This window comes from Lepidochelys olivacea (assembly GCF_965140295.1).
Source record: "Lepidochelys olivacea isolate rLepOli2 genome assembly, chromosome: 10".
Classification (NCBI taxonomy): domain Eukaryota; kingdom Metazoa; phylum Chordata; order Testudines; family Cheloniidae; genus Lepidochelys; species Lepidochelys olivacea.
Genome location: NC_140420.1, coordinates 66,265,126 through 66,285,641, shown reverse-complemented (window position 1 = coordinate 66,285,641; position 20,516 = coordinate 66,265,126). Strand labels below are relative to the sequence as shown.

Here is a 20,516-nt window from a genome sequence, read left to right as displayed (position 1 = left end):
CACAAATCTATCAAAACTGTGGACCTACCTTGGTGATAAATGGAGTTATGAAGACGAAAAATACATCGTACAAAAGAAGAAGACCTAGAAGTATCACACATGACTGGCAAACAGAAAAGGAAACATTAAAACACAAATTTTCAAAGACTGCATGATATTTCTCATTAATACAGCAATCCTTACTAAATGCCTAAAGGTTACCTTTAATATTCTCTCATAAAATTTATGAAAACATTTTCTATTGGTAGTTTTAGTTTATGATTTATAAAAAACATTCTGGTGAGTCCTTTTGCTAACTTTAATGCTTTTGGAAAAAAGGAAACATTCTTTTTCATTCTTTAATTTACCTCCGGTTATTAGTATTTCTACGTGCATACCAACATGCTTTATTTAGGTAAACTGTTTACTGTACCTTAAAGTTGGGCATTTTCAGTGTTTTAATAAAGTTTAGGCAGAAAGCAACTCCCAAGATATCTTGTAAAATCCAAGCCCACCTACAAAAAAAAAAAAAAAAAGAACCTTCTTTACATTTTATTTTTCTATATTTTCAGAGTACTGTAGGTTTGTTTGGTCTTGTTGGAAGAAAAGCCAAATTCTATAATCTTACAGCAAGATATTATAACAATGACTGAAGTCTAGTTTTTATACCTACTTATTGATGTTCATTCATGGAGCACTGTCTTAACTTATAAAGTCACACTTCTAACTAAGTCTTTTATCTGCTATTGTAACAGGTAATATTTAAGACTACTTTAATGGAAAAAGGAGCAAAAATATTCAAATTTTGTATATAGTCAGTTTTCTATTCACCATGTATAAGCAATCAGGCTTCATTCCTGCAACTTCTTGGAAATGGGTAGGCTGCTGTGCCCATGCTGAGCCTCAATGGAAATCTGCAGGGCTGCAGTAGTCAACTCACTCCAAAGAAGTTTCAGGATTGGAATCTTAGTAAGTTTCCCCAATTGTGTGGGGGAGAAGAAAGTTTTTTTTAAAAATGGGAAAATATGGTTGTAAGCCCCACAAAAATGGCCAGTGGAACTCAGGTACTAGTGCAGTACCCGAAACTACTTTGAACTTATTTTAAGAGTAGATTTCAAGTTCATGGTGTCCATTTAAGGGCCTGATCAGAAATGCCAAGTGTCCCTAATTCCCACTGAGATCCCTTCAAGTTGAGGGTTCTTCAGCACCTTTCAAAAAGTGCTCATCACCTTGACGTCCAATTTTTCACCTCAGAGCTGTATTTGAAAGCTACTCTTGGAGCCTGCTACTGATCGGGATCTGTACCTTCACACCACCTCACTATTTCATGTTTCAACCACTGCATATGCAATCAGACAACTGCAGTTTTGCTGGTATGGGGAAAATACATAGTTTGTGTTACATTCATGCCAGCAGCTCAAGATAAATTGCTCTGCACAAATTATATAGTATTCTAAATTCACTTAGTGCATTATTTTTTTAGTTATCAAGCTTTTTTCAGCATTTAAGCAACTTATGGAACATTAACAGAGTAATCTTAAATCATTGCAATGCCAGGAAGCTGAAGTACTGAGATCTATCTCCTTACTCATACCAAAATTAACTCAGGAATTCCTCATTTCCTTCCTCAATTAAGCCACTGGGAAACCACTAATAGTTAGAATTTGTCTTTATAAACAGCAGCACTGAGCTTATGTGTAAACAATCCATCCTGCAATATGAACATTAATTTTCAGTAAGGTAGCTGTTTGGAAGCAGTGTTAATGAAAACCTGGAGACTTATTTCAAGATGGCCCATTTACACATGAGCAACCTCCTCTGATAGAATTGTCAGACTCCCCTGACCAGCATGCTGTAGAGTACATCAACTGCACAGATAAACTGGATGGGAATATACTGATGAAACAGCTGCCACCGCCCCTCACATATGTACACTCTCTTTTCCCCAAAAAAAATCTTAGCCACAAAGACTAGTAGAGCTATACTTTGTGCCAACCCATGGTATGCCAGCTCTTTTAGCTTTGATTCTTGAGGCTAATATTAGCCTTATATGTTGTTCTGCACATAGCTTCAAGTCATCAGGGTCAAGAGACTTGTTTTTAGTTGAGAATGGTAGTGGAAGACTTATTAGCTTAGTCAGTCTTTTCCCAAACTACATGTTCCTGTTTTTGCATCCTTCTTTCTTCCTTTTTTCCTCCTTCTTTCAGTAGGTCAGGCTTGACAAAACACTGGCTGGGATGATTTAGTTGGGGATTGATCCTGCTTTGAGCAGGGGATTGGACTAGATGACCTCCTGAGGTCCCTTCCAACCCATATATTCTATTATTTATTCTTCCATTAAAGTAAGAAGGAATTATGTTTTCCCCTCACCACTATGAATTTATTTTGTTAGTAACTACAAATAACCATATAAACATGAATTGTATAGCTTTGTTTTAATGTTACCTGTTCTTTTCATTCATCTGTTTATTAAGTTTAGTAACGTTTTATATACTTTTTAAAAACTAACAACAACAAAAACTTAGAACACTGTGCTGCAGGATTTTCTCTATGGATAGGGGATTTATACATTTGCGTTATTTTCATTACACCTTTCAAAATTTTCTCCAAAATCATCACATACCTATCTTCATTTCGAAACACTGCCCAAACAACAGCTGTTGCTATGCAGAATCCAGCAAGAAAAATAAGTCTCACTTCAATATTTTTGTTGCAACATGAAATCCTAAAAAATGAAATGGCTAAATTAATTTGTCTTATATACAAAAAAGGCCTACAACACAACAGATAAAATTTACAGTTAAATTCAACAGAGGTGCTCACAAGCACTCTCTCTCTGAGGAGTCCCTCATTTTGAAACTCACTCTGCCCACTTGCTTCAGCAGAATCCAGATTTACTAACTTTGTAATCACACTACAAATCTCTCAACAGCTCAGGAGAAAAGCAAAGGCACGGGTACCTATGGGCAATCCTGTGCTTGTTTTGCATTTTAGATTTATGGGATAGGCACCCAAAACATAGCTTGGATGACTTTTGGTATATTATAGAAACATGGAGAAATAGATATTTAACAGAACAGTGCAAATGAAGGACTGTTATGGCTTGAAATGTGCATGGAACATTTTTAATAGGTTAAAGAGAGAAAATTATATGTAGTGAAAATGAGACTGGTGGAATAGGAAGAGCGTGCAATCAGGCAGACTCATTATTTACATGCCACACATGCAGTTCCATGCTCACCACTAATGCCACAGCATGTCTGAAAACAGATGAGTCCATATGACCGTAACACACAGCTTGAAAAATACATCTCAGACATTACAATTTAAACCCACCACTGCTACCCAGAAAGCACAGGCATGTTTGTTCAGCCATGGGTTTTCAGCATCTCAGATTCTTTATGCTAGTATTCCTTGCTCATACAGTAGTCCTAATGAAGTAAGTAAAGACTACTCAGGAACCACTACTTTAAAAAGTTTTGCATTTTTAGTTTTATTAAAGAGCCCCATCTTACCCCCTAGGCACCCTTACTTTTTGTTATAAATCTAAAATATGGGATACTGTACATAAGCAGCTGAAAACTTAAAGCTTACAGTAGTTTTTCAAGCCATCAGCACATTTCCTCCCAGGAATTTTAGTAGCTACGAAAAATATCCAAAACAAATAAACCATAACAAGGTAAAGAGATGTACAATACCTGCATTGCCCAAATGATATTCTTCTAATTAGTGCAGAAAGACAGTTGTACAGGCTCATTGCAGATGCCAAGCAAAAAACGGATATTATTACATACACTAGAAGGAAGAAAAACGAAAATAAGTGACAAAATGTATGCAACACAAAGATGCTCTGGCAGGAAGGAGCCAAGAGCTAGGAAATACCTGTGACAACAGTAACAGAATAATGGCATTACTTATGCCTCTTTAAGTCAAGATTGTATCAATAGGTTTTCTGAAACAAAATACTGAAACTTGAAAGGTTTGTACCATGCTGTAAAAATTCCCATCAACTAGAAACTTGAATTTTAATGTTTTAAACATTATTTTTAAAGGAAAGACAAAGTTCATGCTCACATGTGGTTTTCTTTGCACCAATGCCACTAAGAAACAGAACAATCCCTTCCTTGGACCACAAGAGCCTAGATTTGTAAATCTTGTGTGTACACTCCAAGACTCAACTTTTCTTGCAGGCATTTAGGAAAGCTGGGATTTCACAGGTGGAGGGGCTGAGCATAGGCACCAACTCTGTGGGTGCTCCAGGGCTGGAGCACCCACGGAAAAAAAACCACAGTGGGTGGGAGGGCCCTGCCAATCAGCTCCTCCCCATCACCCACAGCACCTCCCACCTGCTGCTTATCAGGTGTTCAGCAGCAGGCACTAGAAGGGGAGGATGGGGCATGCTCGGGGGTGGGGGGGCAGAACAGGTAGAAGCAGGATGGGAAGAGCCGAGGCAGGGCAGGGTGGGGCCTTGGGGGAAGGGGTGGAATATAGGTGGGGCCAGGGACAGAGTAGGGCTAGAGCACCCCCCAGGAAATCAGAAAGTTGGTGCCTCTGGAGCGGAGGACTGAAAATTATTCAGATGGGCTCTTATGAGATAGTTAATTAGAGTGTCTTTAATTTCCTAGGAGTCTATCACTTGGAAAAAACCTGATGAACTAGAATATTGTACTAAAAATTGTGTGTTATTAATTCTGCTTTTCAAATTTTGAGAGGTCCCTAGAGTTTTGGAGAGGCAACAGAAAAATAGAAAAAGTGAACAAGCAAATAAGACATGATAATTATTTGTCGTTAAACTGTGTTTCCCAGTCAGTCTTATCCTACCCCAAATGAAGGGCTCATGCCTGTTGCCATGGAAGTTAGTGGTGAAACTCCCACTTACTTGAACAGGAGCAGCTAAAAAAAGTTAGACTTTGATAGAAATGGATATTTGACAGACATGCCCAATAGATAGATTAAACACTAAAGGACCTATTATGCTCTACCTAGCCTGTGCCCCTATGAGCTCCTCAGTGCCCACTAGCAGAGGGCCAACTATACTGTAACTCATAACAGGCCTGACACACTCACTATCCCCAACATACCTTTTGGAAACATATTAGGATGGCAGTATCTTGTAGGATATCGTATGTAAACTGGTGATGCACTGGTCAGGAATTTCATTGCATGATGTATGTACGGGCTGTGCATAAAGAATTATGTATGCGTCCTGGAAATATGTTCTTAAAACATATTTGAGAGGCAGTGCCTAAAATAAGCCTGCCCTGGACAAAGGAATGGGGATTTACCGGTCTGATCGGCAGAGGATAATGAAAGTACATTTATATAGGACGTAAACAAAGCAATCAAGGTAAGCAGAAAACAGCTAAGTGAGCACACTGGGGGACAGAAGCTCCATCCCCAGGAAGTCTTCCTTGCTCTTGAGACAAAGACAATGGACTTTGCGGAAATACAAGGGGGGCAAAAAGACATTTTAGTTTTCCATCACTTAGGGAACAAAGGGGACAGCATCCTATGATTCTGTGAAAACTGGCTCCTCCTGCCTGGGGAGCTAGAGATGCTGGTAACCTGAGGTAAGTGAAAAAACTGCATAGGCCAAGATTGTAACTTGCTAAAAATTTAATTTTAGTCCCTAGAAAGTGTGGTTTTTGTTTTGTTTCTAACCATACCTGTCTCTTTTACTCTTCCTTAGTATCACTTAAATCTATGTTCTTTATCACTCAACCTATTCTTAGTTTTACATAAACTATAAACCTCAGTGCTGTTGTACTGAAGAAAGTATGAATTTTCAGCTAAGTTAACAGGCAGATTTGTGACCCGTCTCTTTGGAGGCAGCAAATTTAATAATTTTGGAGAGGGAGATGTCTCTGGGCAACTTGGGGTTCACTGATTGTTACCTTCAAGGCAATGTTTAGCCTGACAGAATCTCAAGGAATTTGCTGGCAAGGCAGACAGGCTGGAGTGTTAGGGAGCTGACAAGAGAGTTTAGCACAGCTCTCGCTTGCTGAGGCAGGGGGTTAACAAAGTGACTTCCACTTCTGGGTGTCCTAAGCAGAGCATCACAAAGCCATTGGTGTGTAGAATAAGGATTTACACAATAGGTTCCTCATGAGTCAGTTATATATAACCAGGCTTAATATGCAGATGATTTTCCTCAAAAGACTATTTATACCAAAACACATTTATTAATCATGTAACTAACATTTTTAGACAGTGTTACATGAACATTATTTATTCAAGCTTAAATGTGTGTTCCATGTACCTAAAAATAGTTTCCTCTAAAAGTACCATAAAAAAGATCAAATACCAAAAAAACCCTTCTTCCATTTAGACATCTCTGGTCCTTCACCTACAAGAATCGATGCACCTGTGCAACTTTACACACGAGTGAAATTCCCCAGGTGAATAACTGCTTGTGAATAGGTTCCATCGTTGTAACAGAAACCATTAAAATTCAAGTTAAGGCAGACACTCCCTCAGTACACCATCTTATTTGTTTGTTTTTCCTCCATGCCTAACAGATAATTAGAGCATTAGCACCTGATTTGCATTTCCTGTTTTTTTAAACCATTTAGGCCACAACATGAACCTGCTGAAGGAGTTCACTCCAACTATTGGAAGGATGTCAAATAAAACCCTCAAGAATGCCATCTAAATTCAGATATGTGGAAGGAATTTACCAAACAACCCAGAAGCCTAGAATAAAGACAGACCCAGAAGCAACCTATATTAGGTATTTTTATATAACAAGAACAGTAAGGTAGCAAAGACATGCACTCAAGAAGTTAGGAAGTGCCAGAATTATTATGGTTGCATGAGTAACCTTAATTCAGCCTCCTTGTAGGTAAGTATTATGATGCAGTCTTCAATTACACAATTACACCATTTTTTCTACAGGACCCCTGCCTCATTCAGCACACAGGATGGACAGTGCTCTCTGAATGGTTAGCTATTCAATATTCATTTTTATCCTCGCCATTTAATATACGATCCCATGTATTATTTACTGCACACCATCCAAACCCTGCACTGTATACAGAATTATTAGTTCCTTCATGGGTCTCTCTATGGTGCTTTCATCATATCATCTTTACACACGTTAATTTATTTTAATCTCCCTGTGAGATGAGGTGGTACTACCATCCCCATTTTGCACCTGGGGAACGGAGGCTCAATCATCAACAGCCATTGTCCAGCAAGGCAATTACAGTTCAGTGACTCACCTGCATAAGGTCACACCAGGGGAATTGCTCAGCCTTGCTTGGAGACTCAGCAATGCCCTCCAGACATGCCCGGACTTGTGTTCTCCAAGCACATGGACTAACACAAGGGCCAACTTCTTGGCCTTTCTCCTTCCCCCACCTACGCTACAAGCAACAAGGACACTCAGAAACTGAGGACTCCAATAGAGGGGACTGGCCCAGGTTTCAAGAGTGAGATCTGTGTACTGTGAACTGCAATATCCAGTGGGGTGAGAAAAACTGATTAGACTGGGTAACATCTAGATTAATAGGATTGAGAGTTTAGATTGCCTGCTTATATTTTCTTTTCTTTTGGTAACTAACTGACTTTTTGCCTACCACTTAATATCTATCTTTCATAGTCAATAAATTTAACTGTTTATCTTTACCAATGAGTTTGCCTGATGTGTTTGGTAAGGGCGTTTGCTTAGGTTTACAAAGGCTGGTGCATATCCACTTTCAATTGACAAAGTGGTGAACTAATTAATAAATCTGCACTGCTCATCTTGAGCAGTACAAGACAGTATATTCCTGAGGTTCAAAATTGGGGGGATTTGGCTGGTGCCTCTCTGTGTGATTCATGAGTGGCGCTGGGAGCATTCATACAATCTAGCTCTGTGTGGGGTCCACATGTGGTTGTGCTGAGTGATAACAGGGCCTGGAGGGGTTTGCTGCTTGTTACTAGCAAAGCATTGTGAGAGACAGCCCATGCTTGAGAGTTAAGGGAGCACAGTGGTCCCACAGTCCCAGGCTGCACCACAGAGATCCCACCACACCTAGGACCTAATTTTTCCAAGTACTTTGCGTTTTTTAGTACTTAGTGTATTCAGACGAGAACTCCCATGGACTTCTGTTGCAGTTGTGAATACTCAGTACTTCTGCAAACCAGATTGCAGGAGTCTCAAGTTGGCAACCCAGAAAATGAGGAACACACAGTGACCACCTATGGAAATTTTGCGCAAGACCTTTCCCCAGCCCAGGAAGGATTAACATCATGCCTGGAGTCTGTTTAGGCCTTTTATTCAGGACACCATTTACTGGGTGCACTAATGATCAGAAAACCACAAAATAAACAAATTCAACATAAATCCATCAGCTAACTTTCCCCTGACAAAGGGACTTTTTGCCAGATCATCTCCGCTCCTGGCAACCCTTCTTATAGGCCTGGGTAGTCCCCCTGCTCAAGGGTCTGACATAGGAGCCAATCTCCTTCCTATAGCTCCTCCAGCCCTTATACGAATCAGGTGCTCATTAGGCAATCACCTAATCCCTTCCCAACTGGGTCTGATAAATTCTTTCTACTGGGTCCAGATGCTGTTTGAGGGGTTCTGCCTAAGAACAGAGCTGGCTGGCCTCAGCTTCCTGGCTGTAAAAAGGGTAGACCACCCAGTTACACTCAACATCACACAGAACTCTGTGGCAGAGGCAGGAATAAAATCAAAGTTCTCCAAGGCAGCATTCAACTGCCTTAACAACCAGACCATCCTTTCTCTTCCTGCTACCCCCTGCCTTAATCACCACACCCCTTCCAACTTCTGTAACAAATGAGGCAGGGATCCTGCAGACACCAGCTTCATTCACTACACAACCCACTGAATGAGGCAGGGAGAAAAATAGCAGGTGATCACGGAAATGTTTCCTTAGGATTGCATCATCTGGAAGATAATTATGTCATTGGTAGCATGTCCAACTTTGTCCAATTACACCAGGTTTACTTAGGCCATTTGGCTCAACCACAAGACATCTGATGAAACTACAAATCCAAAGTGAGTTTAGATACAACTCATAAATGTAGGTAAGAAGTTGCTTCAAATATTCAGCTACCATATTCCCTCTACAACAGGGATTGGCAACCTTTGGCACATGACCCGCCAGGGTAAGCCCCCTGGCGGGTTGAGCTGGTTTGTTTACCTGCTGTGTCCACAGGTTCAGCCAATCGCAGCTCCCACTGGCCACGGTTCGCCATTCCAGGCCAATGGGGGCTGCGGGAAGCAGCGCCCAGCGCGGGCCGAGGGATGTGCTGGGCGCTGCTTCCTGCAGCCCCCATTGGCCTGGAATGGTGAACCGTGGCCAGCGGGAGCTGCGATTGGCTGAACCTGCGGATGCAGCAGGTAAACAAACCAGCCCAGCCTGCCAGGGGGCTTACCCTGGTGGACCGCGTGCCAAAGGTTGCCGATCCCTGCTTTACAAGGATGAACAAGGGGTATTGTATGCTCTACTACTACTTTTTTTTTTTTTTTTTAAACCATCAAGGCAAGGGATCGTCTCTCACATATACTTTATCCAAAATAACTATTGCCTCGGCAACCTTAATGGAGAAACAAATTGGCAGGTGGGGGCGGAGGGAAGACAGAGACAGCCTCCTCTCCATCCCCCCCCCCTTTAAAAAAAAACAAAACCACAACTCGCTTGACTCTGCTCCCTCAATAAATTGAGGGGGGAGTTATTTAAAAAGAAAAGTTAGCTGAACTTTGACTCCAACTCTGAAATAAAACTAAATTCCATAAAAACTTAACAATGCCATTCAAGGAGAAAATATATTTAAATAAGAAATCAAATGAGAATTACATATTACTTCTTACCTAGCCATTTGTAGAAGAAATAAAGTAAGAGTAGCATGGCACAACAGATTACCACAAATATGATAACTGTTAGAGGGGTGAAAGTAACGTTTTCCTCTTTCTTTCTTCTTGTTTCTCTGTCTTCAGGGCTTGCCACTGCCTTTAAATCCTCACTGTATAGACAAACAAAAAATAATGCAGTTATAGACACTGACCATGGACTTAAAAACAAAGCGTTTACCTTGACCCCAATTTTTGTTGTGTTAAGATTTAAGTAAAAAGAAAAGGAGTACTTGGGGCACCTTAGAGACGAACAAATTTATTTGAGCATAAGCTTTCGTGTGAAAGCTTTTTCTTTTTTTATGCTCAAATAAATTGGTTAGTCTCTAAGGTGCCACAAGCACTCCTTTTCTTTTTGCGGATACAGACTAACACAGCTGCTACTCTGAAACCTAAGATTTAAGTAGTCACTGGTGGCCCAATTCAGCAAGGTAATTAACCATATGCCTAACTTTAAGCATGTGCATAGAGCCACTGACTTCAAAAGCTAGACATATGCTGAACTACCTTACTGAAGTTGGTCTTGATTTGTAAAATAACCCACATAGCTGTAAGGGTTGATCAGGTAGAACATTAAGATGTGATAGCCTAAAGGAAAAAAACTTGAGTATTTATTTCGATCTTTCATAATACTATTACTGCAGAAAAATATGAAGTTGAAAGAAAATGGTATGCCAAATTCCCATCATATCCTTTGATATTCTCTCCCAAGACTTTACTTTTCTGTAGGCCCATGCTGTTGTTCCACAATAGGTCATGATGAAATATTTAATGCCTTCTATTAATCTCTGTTTTTGAGAAAAGGGAGCGTCAATCTTTAAAGAAAACATTCCAACAAAAAAGAGTCCAAGTTAGCTCTAAAAGAACAGTCTTAAATGGAAAGAACCTCTCATGCCTTCCTTTTTAGGAGCCACTGGTCCAAAATCTGCTACCATCTGCATTAGTATAAAACCAGAGTAACAGCTAGTCCACATTTGAATTACTATAACAGCCCAGCTGCAGCTGTGCCGCTGTAGCGCTTCACTGTAGACACTACCTTTGCGAACAGGAAGGGTTCATCTGTCAACATACCACTGTCTACACAGGGATTCAGACTGGCTTAACTATGTCACTCAGGGGTGTGGATTTTTCACACCCCTGAGCAACACAGCTGGGTTAATCTAATTTTCTAGTGTAAAGTAGCCCCAATTTCACTGATTTCAGTGGAGTTTTCCTGATTAAGCCAGCAGTGAATTTAGCCCAAGGGTGGGCAAATTTTGTGGCCCAAGGGCCACATCAGGGTTCTGAAACTGTATAGAGGGCTGGGTAGAGAAAGCTGTGCCTCCCCAAACAGCCTGGCTCCCGCCCCCATCAACCCCCTCCCACTTACCACCCCTGACTTCCCCCCATCAGAACCCCCAACGTACCCAACTCCACCTGCTCCTTGTCCCCGACTACCCCCGCCCCAAACCGCCCTCCTGTTCCCCATCCCTTGACTGCCCTCCCGCCAGAACCTCCGTCCCATCCAACCGCCCCCTGCTCCTCGGGACCCCCTGCCGCTTATCCAATCCCTCCACCGCTCCGCCCCTTTACCATGCTGCTCAGAGCAGAAGGAGCTTGCAACCCCGCTGCCCAGCTGGAGCCAGCCACACCGCCGACCAGGAGCCGTGGGCCAGAGTGCTGGTGGCGCGGTGCACTGAGGCTGCGGGAGAGGGGGGGACAGTGGGGGAGGGGCCAGGGGCTATCCTCCCCGGCCAGGAGCTTATGGGCTGGGCAGGACGGTCGCCGGCTATAGTTTGCCCACCTCTGATTTAGCCCAAGAACTCAAAACCACTGAAAATATATCTGTCACTGACAGGCACAAGATCTGATAAGTGTTTTGAAGCTTGTTCTCTCTCATTAAGTGTCTGCGAAAACATTAGTGTCAGCAAAATCCAGTCAGTCAACCACCAGTTTTTCTGCCTCTACAGTCCGTAATTAAACAGGGAGGGAAAGAGAAATAAAGCAGTGTCATTAAAAGTAACATTTCTTCAAGGTTGTAATACAAATGTGTTCCATATTTACAAAAAGAAAAAGGAGTACTCCTGGCACCTTAGAGACTAACCAATTTATTTGAGCATAAGCTTTCGTGAGCTACAGCTCACTTCATCGGATGCAACCATATTTACACCTTACCACAAGAAATAATCACACTGAAACTGTTGCACCGAACAAAACAACTAAAACCTTTTAACCATACAGGCAAACTACCTCTCTCATAGTATGGACTCTTGTGAAACTTTCCCAGTCAGACATCTCACTCCCCACAGTCCTAAAGCCAATGTATCTACAAATGCTGGCATGCTGAAAAGGCAATAGTTATCTTACAAAATCAACAGGAGAAAGAATTTCCTAGGTGTATTACAGACTTCCTGTGAGGATTTGTTTTAAATTAATGGCTTACAAATCTGGAGGAGCATATTTTCAAGGTGTGCAGATTTTAATATGTTTCTTAAAGACACATTAGCTTCATAGGTTTCCCAATAAATGAAGTGACACCACGTATTTTGTTGGATTTTTGACACTTTGAATACAGTCAGAGTCCTACATACAACATGTGGCTCCAACTTTCCCCCCACCCCCAAAAATGCTGTTTCCACTTTCCATTTCCCCAGCCTCTCTCAGGGGAAAAATCCACACCCGAGACATAGCTTGCCAACCAAGCTTCTAACATACAGTGCTAGGCTGACAGAAGAATTCTTCCATCGATCTAGCTACCACCTCTTTGGGAGGTGGATTACCTATACTGATGGCAACCCCTCTCATTGGCATAGGCAGCGTCTACACAAGGAGTGGGCAAACGTTTTGGGCCGAGGACCACATCTGGGTGGGGAAATTGTATGCAGGGCCGGGGCAGGGGGTTGGGGTGTGGGAGGGAGTGTGGGGTGTGGGAGGGGGTGCGGTGTGCAGGAACGGGCTCAGGGCAATGGATTGGGATAGAAAAGGGGTGCAGGGTGTATGAGGGGGCTCAGGGAAGGGGGTTGGGGTGAAGGACGGGTGTGGACTGCGGGAGAGCTCAGGGAGGGGGGGGGGCCACAGGGCTCCACACACTGCCCTTGCCACGCCTCCAGGTACCTCCCCTGAAGCTCCCATTGGCCAGGAATAGGAAACTGCGGCCAATGGGAGCTGCAGGGGGGGGAGGGGGGGCAGTGCCTGGAGGCAAGGGCAACACACAGAGCCCTTTGCCCCCGCCCCCTCCCCCCAGGCCCTAGGGACGTGGTGCCAGCCATTTCTGACAGCGGTGCAGGGCCTGTAGCACCATGAGGGGGCAATCCTGTGGCTGTAGTTTGCCCACCCCGGTCTACACTGAAGCAGTTCAATGGCACAGCTGCAGCTGTGCTGCTGTAACATTTTAAGTGTAGACATGCCCTTATTCCGCACTAAGCGCACCTTTGTATGGATTAGTGTGAATTTGGAAATAGATTAACCTAACTACTACATACTCACTTCTGTGTAGACAAGCCCTTAATGATGAGGAATGTCACACATGGAGTTTCACAAAACTTCACTTCCCCCAAAAAGTCAAATGTCACTGCCACCCCTTTCCCCCAAAAGGAAATTAGTCCCCCCTTACCATATTGTGGGCCTTGCCCTAATCCTGCAGGAAGCCCTCATTCAAGCCCTTTCAAATCGTTTCCTTAGTGTCAGAGGATTCCCTCTGCTCATATATGGATCACCTCCAAAGGGAATCCCCAGCCTGCTGCAGATGCGGCTTTCTACCTCTGCCTTTAAAAGGCTGGGTTGTAGAGCTCAGCTGGCTACGTGTGGGAGCCAGCTGCACTGGACTAGCAGACAGGGAAAAATGCCTCTCCCAATAGTGGTATCTCATCAGATTGCGGGGCAGTGGCTCTCCTTGGCAGCCACCCTGAAGAAAGAAGATGGGGCACAGGCCAGCTGGTCACCCCCAGAAACCTATGGTGGGTTCTCTCAAGAAGACTCCTGGGGGGGGGGCGGGTGCAAAGAAGCAGTGTAGAGGATGGGGGTAGTGCGGGATTGAGGGCACAGAAGTTTGGAGTGTTAGGGGGTAAGTGACTGCAAGATCTGGGAAGGGCTCAGGTCAACAAGTACCTAGTGAGGTGCACAGGGTGGACAGGGAAGGAGCCAGGGAAGGGAAGTGGAGAGGGCTGAAAGAGGAGGGCGTGGGAGAGCACAACTGTAGAGTAAGTAAGACTTGGGGCAGAAGGAGGGGAAGATAGCAGAGATATTAAAATATGTTAAAAATCCAGTTATTGTTTATTTGGCAACATAATCATCTAACTGGTAACTCTCAATTCTAGTTATAGAGCTATCCTTTCTCCGAGAGCTGTATCACATCACAGTTATTCTTAACCGTGGCTAAAAAAACCCCACCCAGATGGGCAGATAAGGGAAACCCCCAAGGTTACGGATATGGAAGTATATGCCAAAGAAGAACAAGAGGCACATGAGCTGGTGTATGCCACAAGCCTCTGCTTAGGAAGATTTCTGAAGAGAGAAGTTAAAAAAAAAAAAAAGACTGCTGGTGGCCAGCTTCTCTTTTGCCTCCCAAGACAGCAGTATCTTGTGACTTTCTCCCCATGTAGAGACACACCAACTACACGTTTTACTTCCAGAGAGAGAGAGAGAGAGAGAGAGAGCCACTCTCCCCCAGGAAACACTGCCCTGCATACCTGTTTCCCAGAAGCATTTATCCCCACTCCTAGATAAATGACTGCTCTCTCCATGAAAGACGAGCACTGTCCACACTCTCTCAATGTCTCTCCTCTCCCACCTGCAGGCTTCCATTTTTCATACAGGTCTTTACACAAAGACACCAACATCTGCTTATGCATACTGCCTTCAGTGGGATACTATTTCTCCCCACCCTAAAAGGGAACAGCAGGGGGGAAGGGTTTTTTCTCAGTCGGATTCCAACAAAAGAGAAAGCAAGAGAAAAAACTTCAGCAAGGGAGTGGTGGAAGAGAATTGGCTGAAGCACAGACCCAGGGGTATGTGCCCATGTTAGCCTGATGCTCTCCACCTAAACTATGAGATACAGTATGGAAGATCTGAGGTCTGGCTTATGCTTCTAGCTGTATAGGATATGGACTCATCAACAGAGAAGACTGGATTTAAACTGAGCCCAAGTGAAGAAGTGATTGAAGGGGGGGCGGGGGGAACCTGAAGGAAAAACCCCACGAAGCCATATTGAATTAATGTTTATTTTCAGCATGAAGTTAACACACATTCAGAGATTATAAAATCAGAAGGGACCACCTTGATTATCTGTTCTCACCTTCTGCATAACACAGGCCATAGAACTTCCCCAAAGTAATTCCTATTTGAACTAGAGCATATCCTTTTAGGAAAAATCCAATTTTGTTTTTAAAGATGTCCATGATGGGTAACCTACCACAATTCTTGGTTAAGTTGTTCCAGTGGTTAATTACCTTCACTGTTAAAGATCTGTGCCTTATTTATAGCCTGAATGTATTCAGCCTCAGCATCCAGCTATTAGATTGTTATACTTTTGTCTGAGAGACTGAAGAGCCCTCTATTACCAATCTTTGATCCTCCTGTAGGTACTTATTAGATGATAATCAAGTGTAACCTTCTCTTTGTTAAGATAAAGAGACTGAACTCTTAGAGTCTATCGTTATAAGGCATATTTTCCAATCCTTCAATCATTCTCGTGGCTCTTCTCTGAACCCTTCCCAACTTATCCAAATCCTTCTTGACTTATGGACATCAGAACTGGACACAGTATTCCAGCAACAATTACACCAGTGCCAAAGGCAGGTAATGTAACCTCCTTACTCCTGCTTGAGATTTCTGTTTTATATAGCCAAGGATCACATTAGCCCGTTTGGCCAATGTCACCATAAGTGAGATGTAGTCCAATACTGCATTCCATAGATGCAGTAGCTGTTTATCTGACATAGGAGCTTTGTTTTAAAAAAGGCTTCAGGCTACACTGAGTACCTACTGGGTTTCCCCTCTGTAAAAATAGAATAATTTTTACTGCAGTTAGGTGGATGAAGTTTTTGTAGTTACTCACAACAGTTAATATGAAGTCTCTGTCTTTTCTAATTTCCTAGTATTCTCACATTTTCTTCACAGAAATACATAGTTGATTACCTCCTTCCCCTGCATGGCGATTTAGCCAGATGTGACAAACCAAAACACTTATTCACACCCTGTACTGTACATGAACAGGATTTAAGACTATTCAAAATTTTAATTTTTCTCCACCTTCAGTTACACAGAGAATTTCCCCCTTTGAAGCATGAATGGCTATCCTGGTTTCCTTTAAAGTGTTTATTGTCAACTTACACATGCTTTATGCCTCATTTCTAGATATACGAGGTTAGCACCATTTAATGGACTCTCAAGACTATGCAGGATGTTATTTATTTATGCCTAATGCAGTTTAAAAAAAAAAAACTGACATGCCAGCCTTTCATGATGGCAAGCAATGCATGCAGATGAAATTATGGTGATCAGGTGTCATAACAGTATGGGGATATTCTTACACTGCCTTATTCTCACTATTGGCTTTCACTTTCAATGTCATTAATTTATTTGCTAGGTTTATGCCTTTTAGTAGTTCAGACTTCTCTCTTTTTGAGCTTAGCCCAATTCTTTAGTGTAGGAATCAATTTTTTAAAGAACTCGATATGCCTTTATCCTGCTAGTGTTCCTGGGAGAGCACTAGATTAGGTGAATTATATTTTTGAAGTGAAAGAGATAAAAAGCTAAAGCCAGTATCTAAAAGTGGCAGATTTCTTAACGTCCTATGCATTTATATAGTCCCCATTGCCATGTGTAGCTGAGCACCTCCCAATGTTTAACGTATTTATTCTCACAAAACCTCTGAAGTAGGGAAGTACTACTATCCCCATTCTACAAATGGAGATCCTAGGCACAGGAAGACCACGATTGCCAATGGTCTCACAGGAAATCTGTGGCAGAACAGGGATTGAACCTCAGTCTCCCAAACCTCAGGCTGATGCCCCAACAACTGGACCATCCTTCCTCTCATATCCATTACCACTACCACCAGATATTTAGATCTGCATTTTACATTGCTTAATAGATTATATGGTTTAACGGAACTTACAGCTCTGATATTCCACTCCAGTAGCCTCCCAGTGCCACAGTGAGCACAGCAATTAGAAAGATGACAACCATACTGTAGTCAAACTCTGGCAAAGATGGTGAATAGAGTGTCACGTTAATCCTAGCTCCAAGGGTCTGAAAAATGATAAATGTATCAGTTACATATAACAGCATAGGCTCTTTATGACAGGCAGAGTATGCAGTGCTTATCCTGTTTTTAAAAAGATCGATGTTATCTTCACCTGCTGCAAACTGGATCAGTGTGTGTCAATTTTACCTACCTACTATGTACAAAGATGTGACAGATATGACAAACACATATTTTAGTGTGACAGATATGTCACAGATATGTCTAGTTTACGTGACAGATATGACAAACACAGATCTAACTTGGGGACTATTGTAGCAACTTTATAAATGTTATCTGCATTTTTGTGAGTTAGACCTCAGAAGCATGAAAACATCAGACTTTTTATTGAGACACACTAAATGATATGGAGTCCATAGAATATTTATAGACCCTTGTATCAATAAGTTACATGTGTGTTCCTGGCTCTATGGTTGCGTTTCCTGTGAAATCTGGAAACACTAGAGAGTGGTTAATTCAAAAATCACTTGAGGTAGTTAATGCAGTGCTGTTATACAGACACCCAGCTGCTGAAGCTCCACACCCTATATAATTTTCTATGTAATGTTTTTGTTCTAAAATAAGTGCACAGTTCTCTGTGAAACCTGTCTGATAACTGGTAACTCGGTCATTGTTCCTGGAGAGAGTCAATTGCAGGTGCTGAGCTACATCAGACCTTCTGGGATAATCACAGTGAATTTTAGGAAGACTAGAGCCTACATCCCTGTTCTGATGGGAGACAGACAATGGCCCTGTCCCAAAAGAAGTAATGGCTAGAGGCTTAAGACCTAAGGAAGCATCCCTAGAAGAATTCAGAAGGTGGGTAAGAGGCACAGTTACCCCCAAACTGTGCCATATGTGGTGGCAGTGTGTGAATTGATAGTAAGTGCCAACAGCGGTGAAAGTAAGTACCGTAGAAGGGGAAAAAAAAAAAAAAAAGAAAACACACTGACAAGGATCTCATAGTCTTTTTGGGAAAAGAATAGTGACAAGATAGACAGAAAAATGAATAATGAACTACTGAAGAAAAATCTAGTTGAGATTTGCAAAGAGAGAAAGACGAGTTCTCAGGAGCTGACAAAAGCACAGCTAATTCATCTACTATATATGGAGGACCTGAAAAGAAACAATGGTCCACCCAGCTCAGTGGCAGAGAGTCCAGCAGGAGGGGAAAACCTTGGTTACAACTCCTGAAGGGAAGCAAGGAAGAGGACAATAGACCATACTGCACCCAAACCAAACCCACTACTTCTGCCAAGTTCCTGGAAAAATATATAGGTAGCGAAAAAAGTTGCAGAAAGAGAGACTGAACTTGAAAGCCCAGCTGCTTGCAGAACAAGAGTGGGAGACAGCTAACCCCAAAAAGCAGTGTCAGCACATGAGCCGGAAGAGAAAGGAGCATCACAGGAACTCAACAGGGACAGACTGTACCATCAAAACCCTATTCCAGTAGATGGAGACAGACCATATATACCTGGTCCAGGGGGAAGCTCTGACTCCGAACGATTTCCTTTCTTTAGAGAAGGGGAACACATGGATGTATTTTTAAATGCCTTTGAAATGAAGTGTGAATTGAAATAAGTGGGATGGGCAGACACACAGACAAGCTGTGGTGTCTGGTTCCACTACCAAAAGTGAAGGCCTTAGATCAGTGGTGGACAACCGCAGTTCGCCATTCCCGGCCACTGGGAGCTGCAGGCAGCCGTGTGAATATAAACGACCTGTCTGGTGGCCCACCAGTGGATTACCCTGACAGGCCACAGGTTGCCCACCACTGCCTTAGATGCTTTCACCCATATAGAGAGAGGGCTATAAAGATTACAAACTATGTAAAAAAGCCTAATTGCAAAAGTTTAAACTGACCTCCCCTGGCCTAAAATCATGGTTAATAGATGAAAGCCCTAGAAAGTTGTGTTTAGCAGAGAAACTGGCAGACCATTAGCCAATAGTCAGCCTGGGAGTCATGGAAAACTTAATAGGGATGGAACTGGATCACAGAGCATGGACTGGGCCCAAGCAGAGACCCATATTCAAGGGGGGAGGACCTGCTCCAAGGCAGAGAGGCCACCTCAGAGAAAATCCTGGGGAAGATGTGGAAAAGCAATGTCATAAGTGACAAACTGCAAGGGATTTCCCAATCTGACTACTGAGACCCAAAGCAGTCCTGCAAAGCCATCCTGCACTCCAAGCTTACAGTTAACCGGGCAACAATCTCCAGAGGGAGCAAGTTCAGTGGAACAGTTCACCCCATATGATGTGCATGCTGATGTGGCTACACCTCAAATCACTGCACCCATGTCCTGCTGACCCTCCTTGGTGCAGACCTATCCGGTTCCTAGTGGGAAAGGAAGGTGAAAATAAATGGGAAAAGATTCTGAGACCCCCGGGACCATAATTAAAACCCAAATAGTGAAAGCCTATGAAATGCTGAAAGGCTGTGAAATCTGGTTTAAAGTTCCTGGTGTAAAAGCCTCCACTCTACCTGCAGCACAGATTTCTGTGCAGCCCCAGGAAGGGTCAGGAGTATTGGTTGTAGGTGTCTGAAAGGATACTGTTTTTGGTCTGCTTCTTGGAAATTACACTAATTTTCAAACAAAGCCCACACCCCTTCTCCTTGTGAAAGTGACTTGCTTGTATCAGGTGCTGACAGCTATCTGTAATCATGCAGGTAAGGGTGTCAGTGACTATGCAAGTGGAGGGGCAGAGAGAAGGGGGAGGGGAGAGGAGTGTCAATTAACTCCTAACTGTAACATACAGGAAGCCCTGTTAAGCTCAAGTCACCTTCCCAGCACAGCCAAACAAATACCTGATACTAGGAGGTGGGGAGAGGAAGTCAAGCTGAATTCTCTGACACCTGGAGCCCAGGTGAGGGGGATCATTCTCTGCCCATCCATACCAGGGAGCCTGAGACAGAACAGAGCCTGGTGGTGGCTAAGTCTTTAGCTGCCTCAGCATCCCCACTTTCAGCTGAAGAGCTCTGCCGGAACTGTGTCACCCACCCAAGTAAAGTGTAAAACAGTTGTCTGGGACATTGCAAAGGTTACTACAGCCAGGACCTGGGGAGGGGAATTGTCTTTCCAGCGTCTGTGACTGCCCAATGATCTGTGAAAACGTAAGTGCTCTGAGCAAGGTGGAGGAGAAACCACTGCTCACCTCATCTCAGTGTAGGAACAGAAGGCCGACGCAGTGGAGTGAGGGATCGATTCTCTTCCTCCTCCCCCCCCCCCCCCAGAGAATGAGGTTATACCACAGGAGTCCCCAGGCTTGATTTCTGAGGTGGTGAGGCAGATAAATGAATTTGGCTATGGGGGAGGATTGAAGATACTCTTGCCCAAGACTTGGGAAGCCTCAGCTGTTAAAAGCAGTATGTGGTTAAGAGCTACTTCATAGGGAGCCAGATCTAACCTAGTTCCCCCTTCTCTCCAAAGAATTGCTTTCTAGGCTATGCCAAAGAGG

General features: G+C 43.0%; 1 protein-coding gene across 3 annotated transcripts in view; it reads right to left on the bottom strand.

The window, feature by feature from the left end:
* Nucleotides 1-20,516, bottom strand: part of SPPL2A (signal peptide peptidase like 2A) — a 46,497-nt gene that overhangs the window by 12,395 nt on the left and 13,586 nt on the right. For all 3 annotated transcript variants that reach the window (XM_084640585.1, XM_084640584.1, XM_084640586.1), the window contains exons 5-10: nucleotides 16,935-17,068; nucleotides 9,800-9,951; nucleotides 3,678-3,774; nucleotides 2,603-2,704; nucleotides 413-494; nucleotides 29-103 (exon numbers count right to left, since the gene is read on the bottom strand). In XM_084640585.1, coding sequence (XP_084496711.1) covers nucleotides 29-103; nucleotides 413-494; nucleotides 2,603-2,704; nucleotides 3,678-3,774; nucleotides 9,800-9,951; nucleotides 16,935-17,068 — 642 coding nt within the window. The remainder of the gene's footprint in view (nucleotides 1-28; nucleotides 104-412; nucleotides 495-2,602; nucleotides 2,705-3,677; nucleotides 3,775-9,799; nucleotides 9,952-16,934; nucleotides 17,069-20,516) is intronic.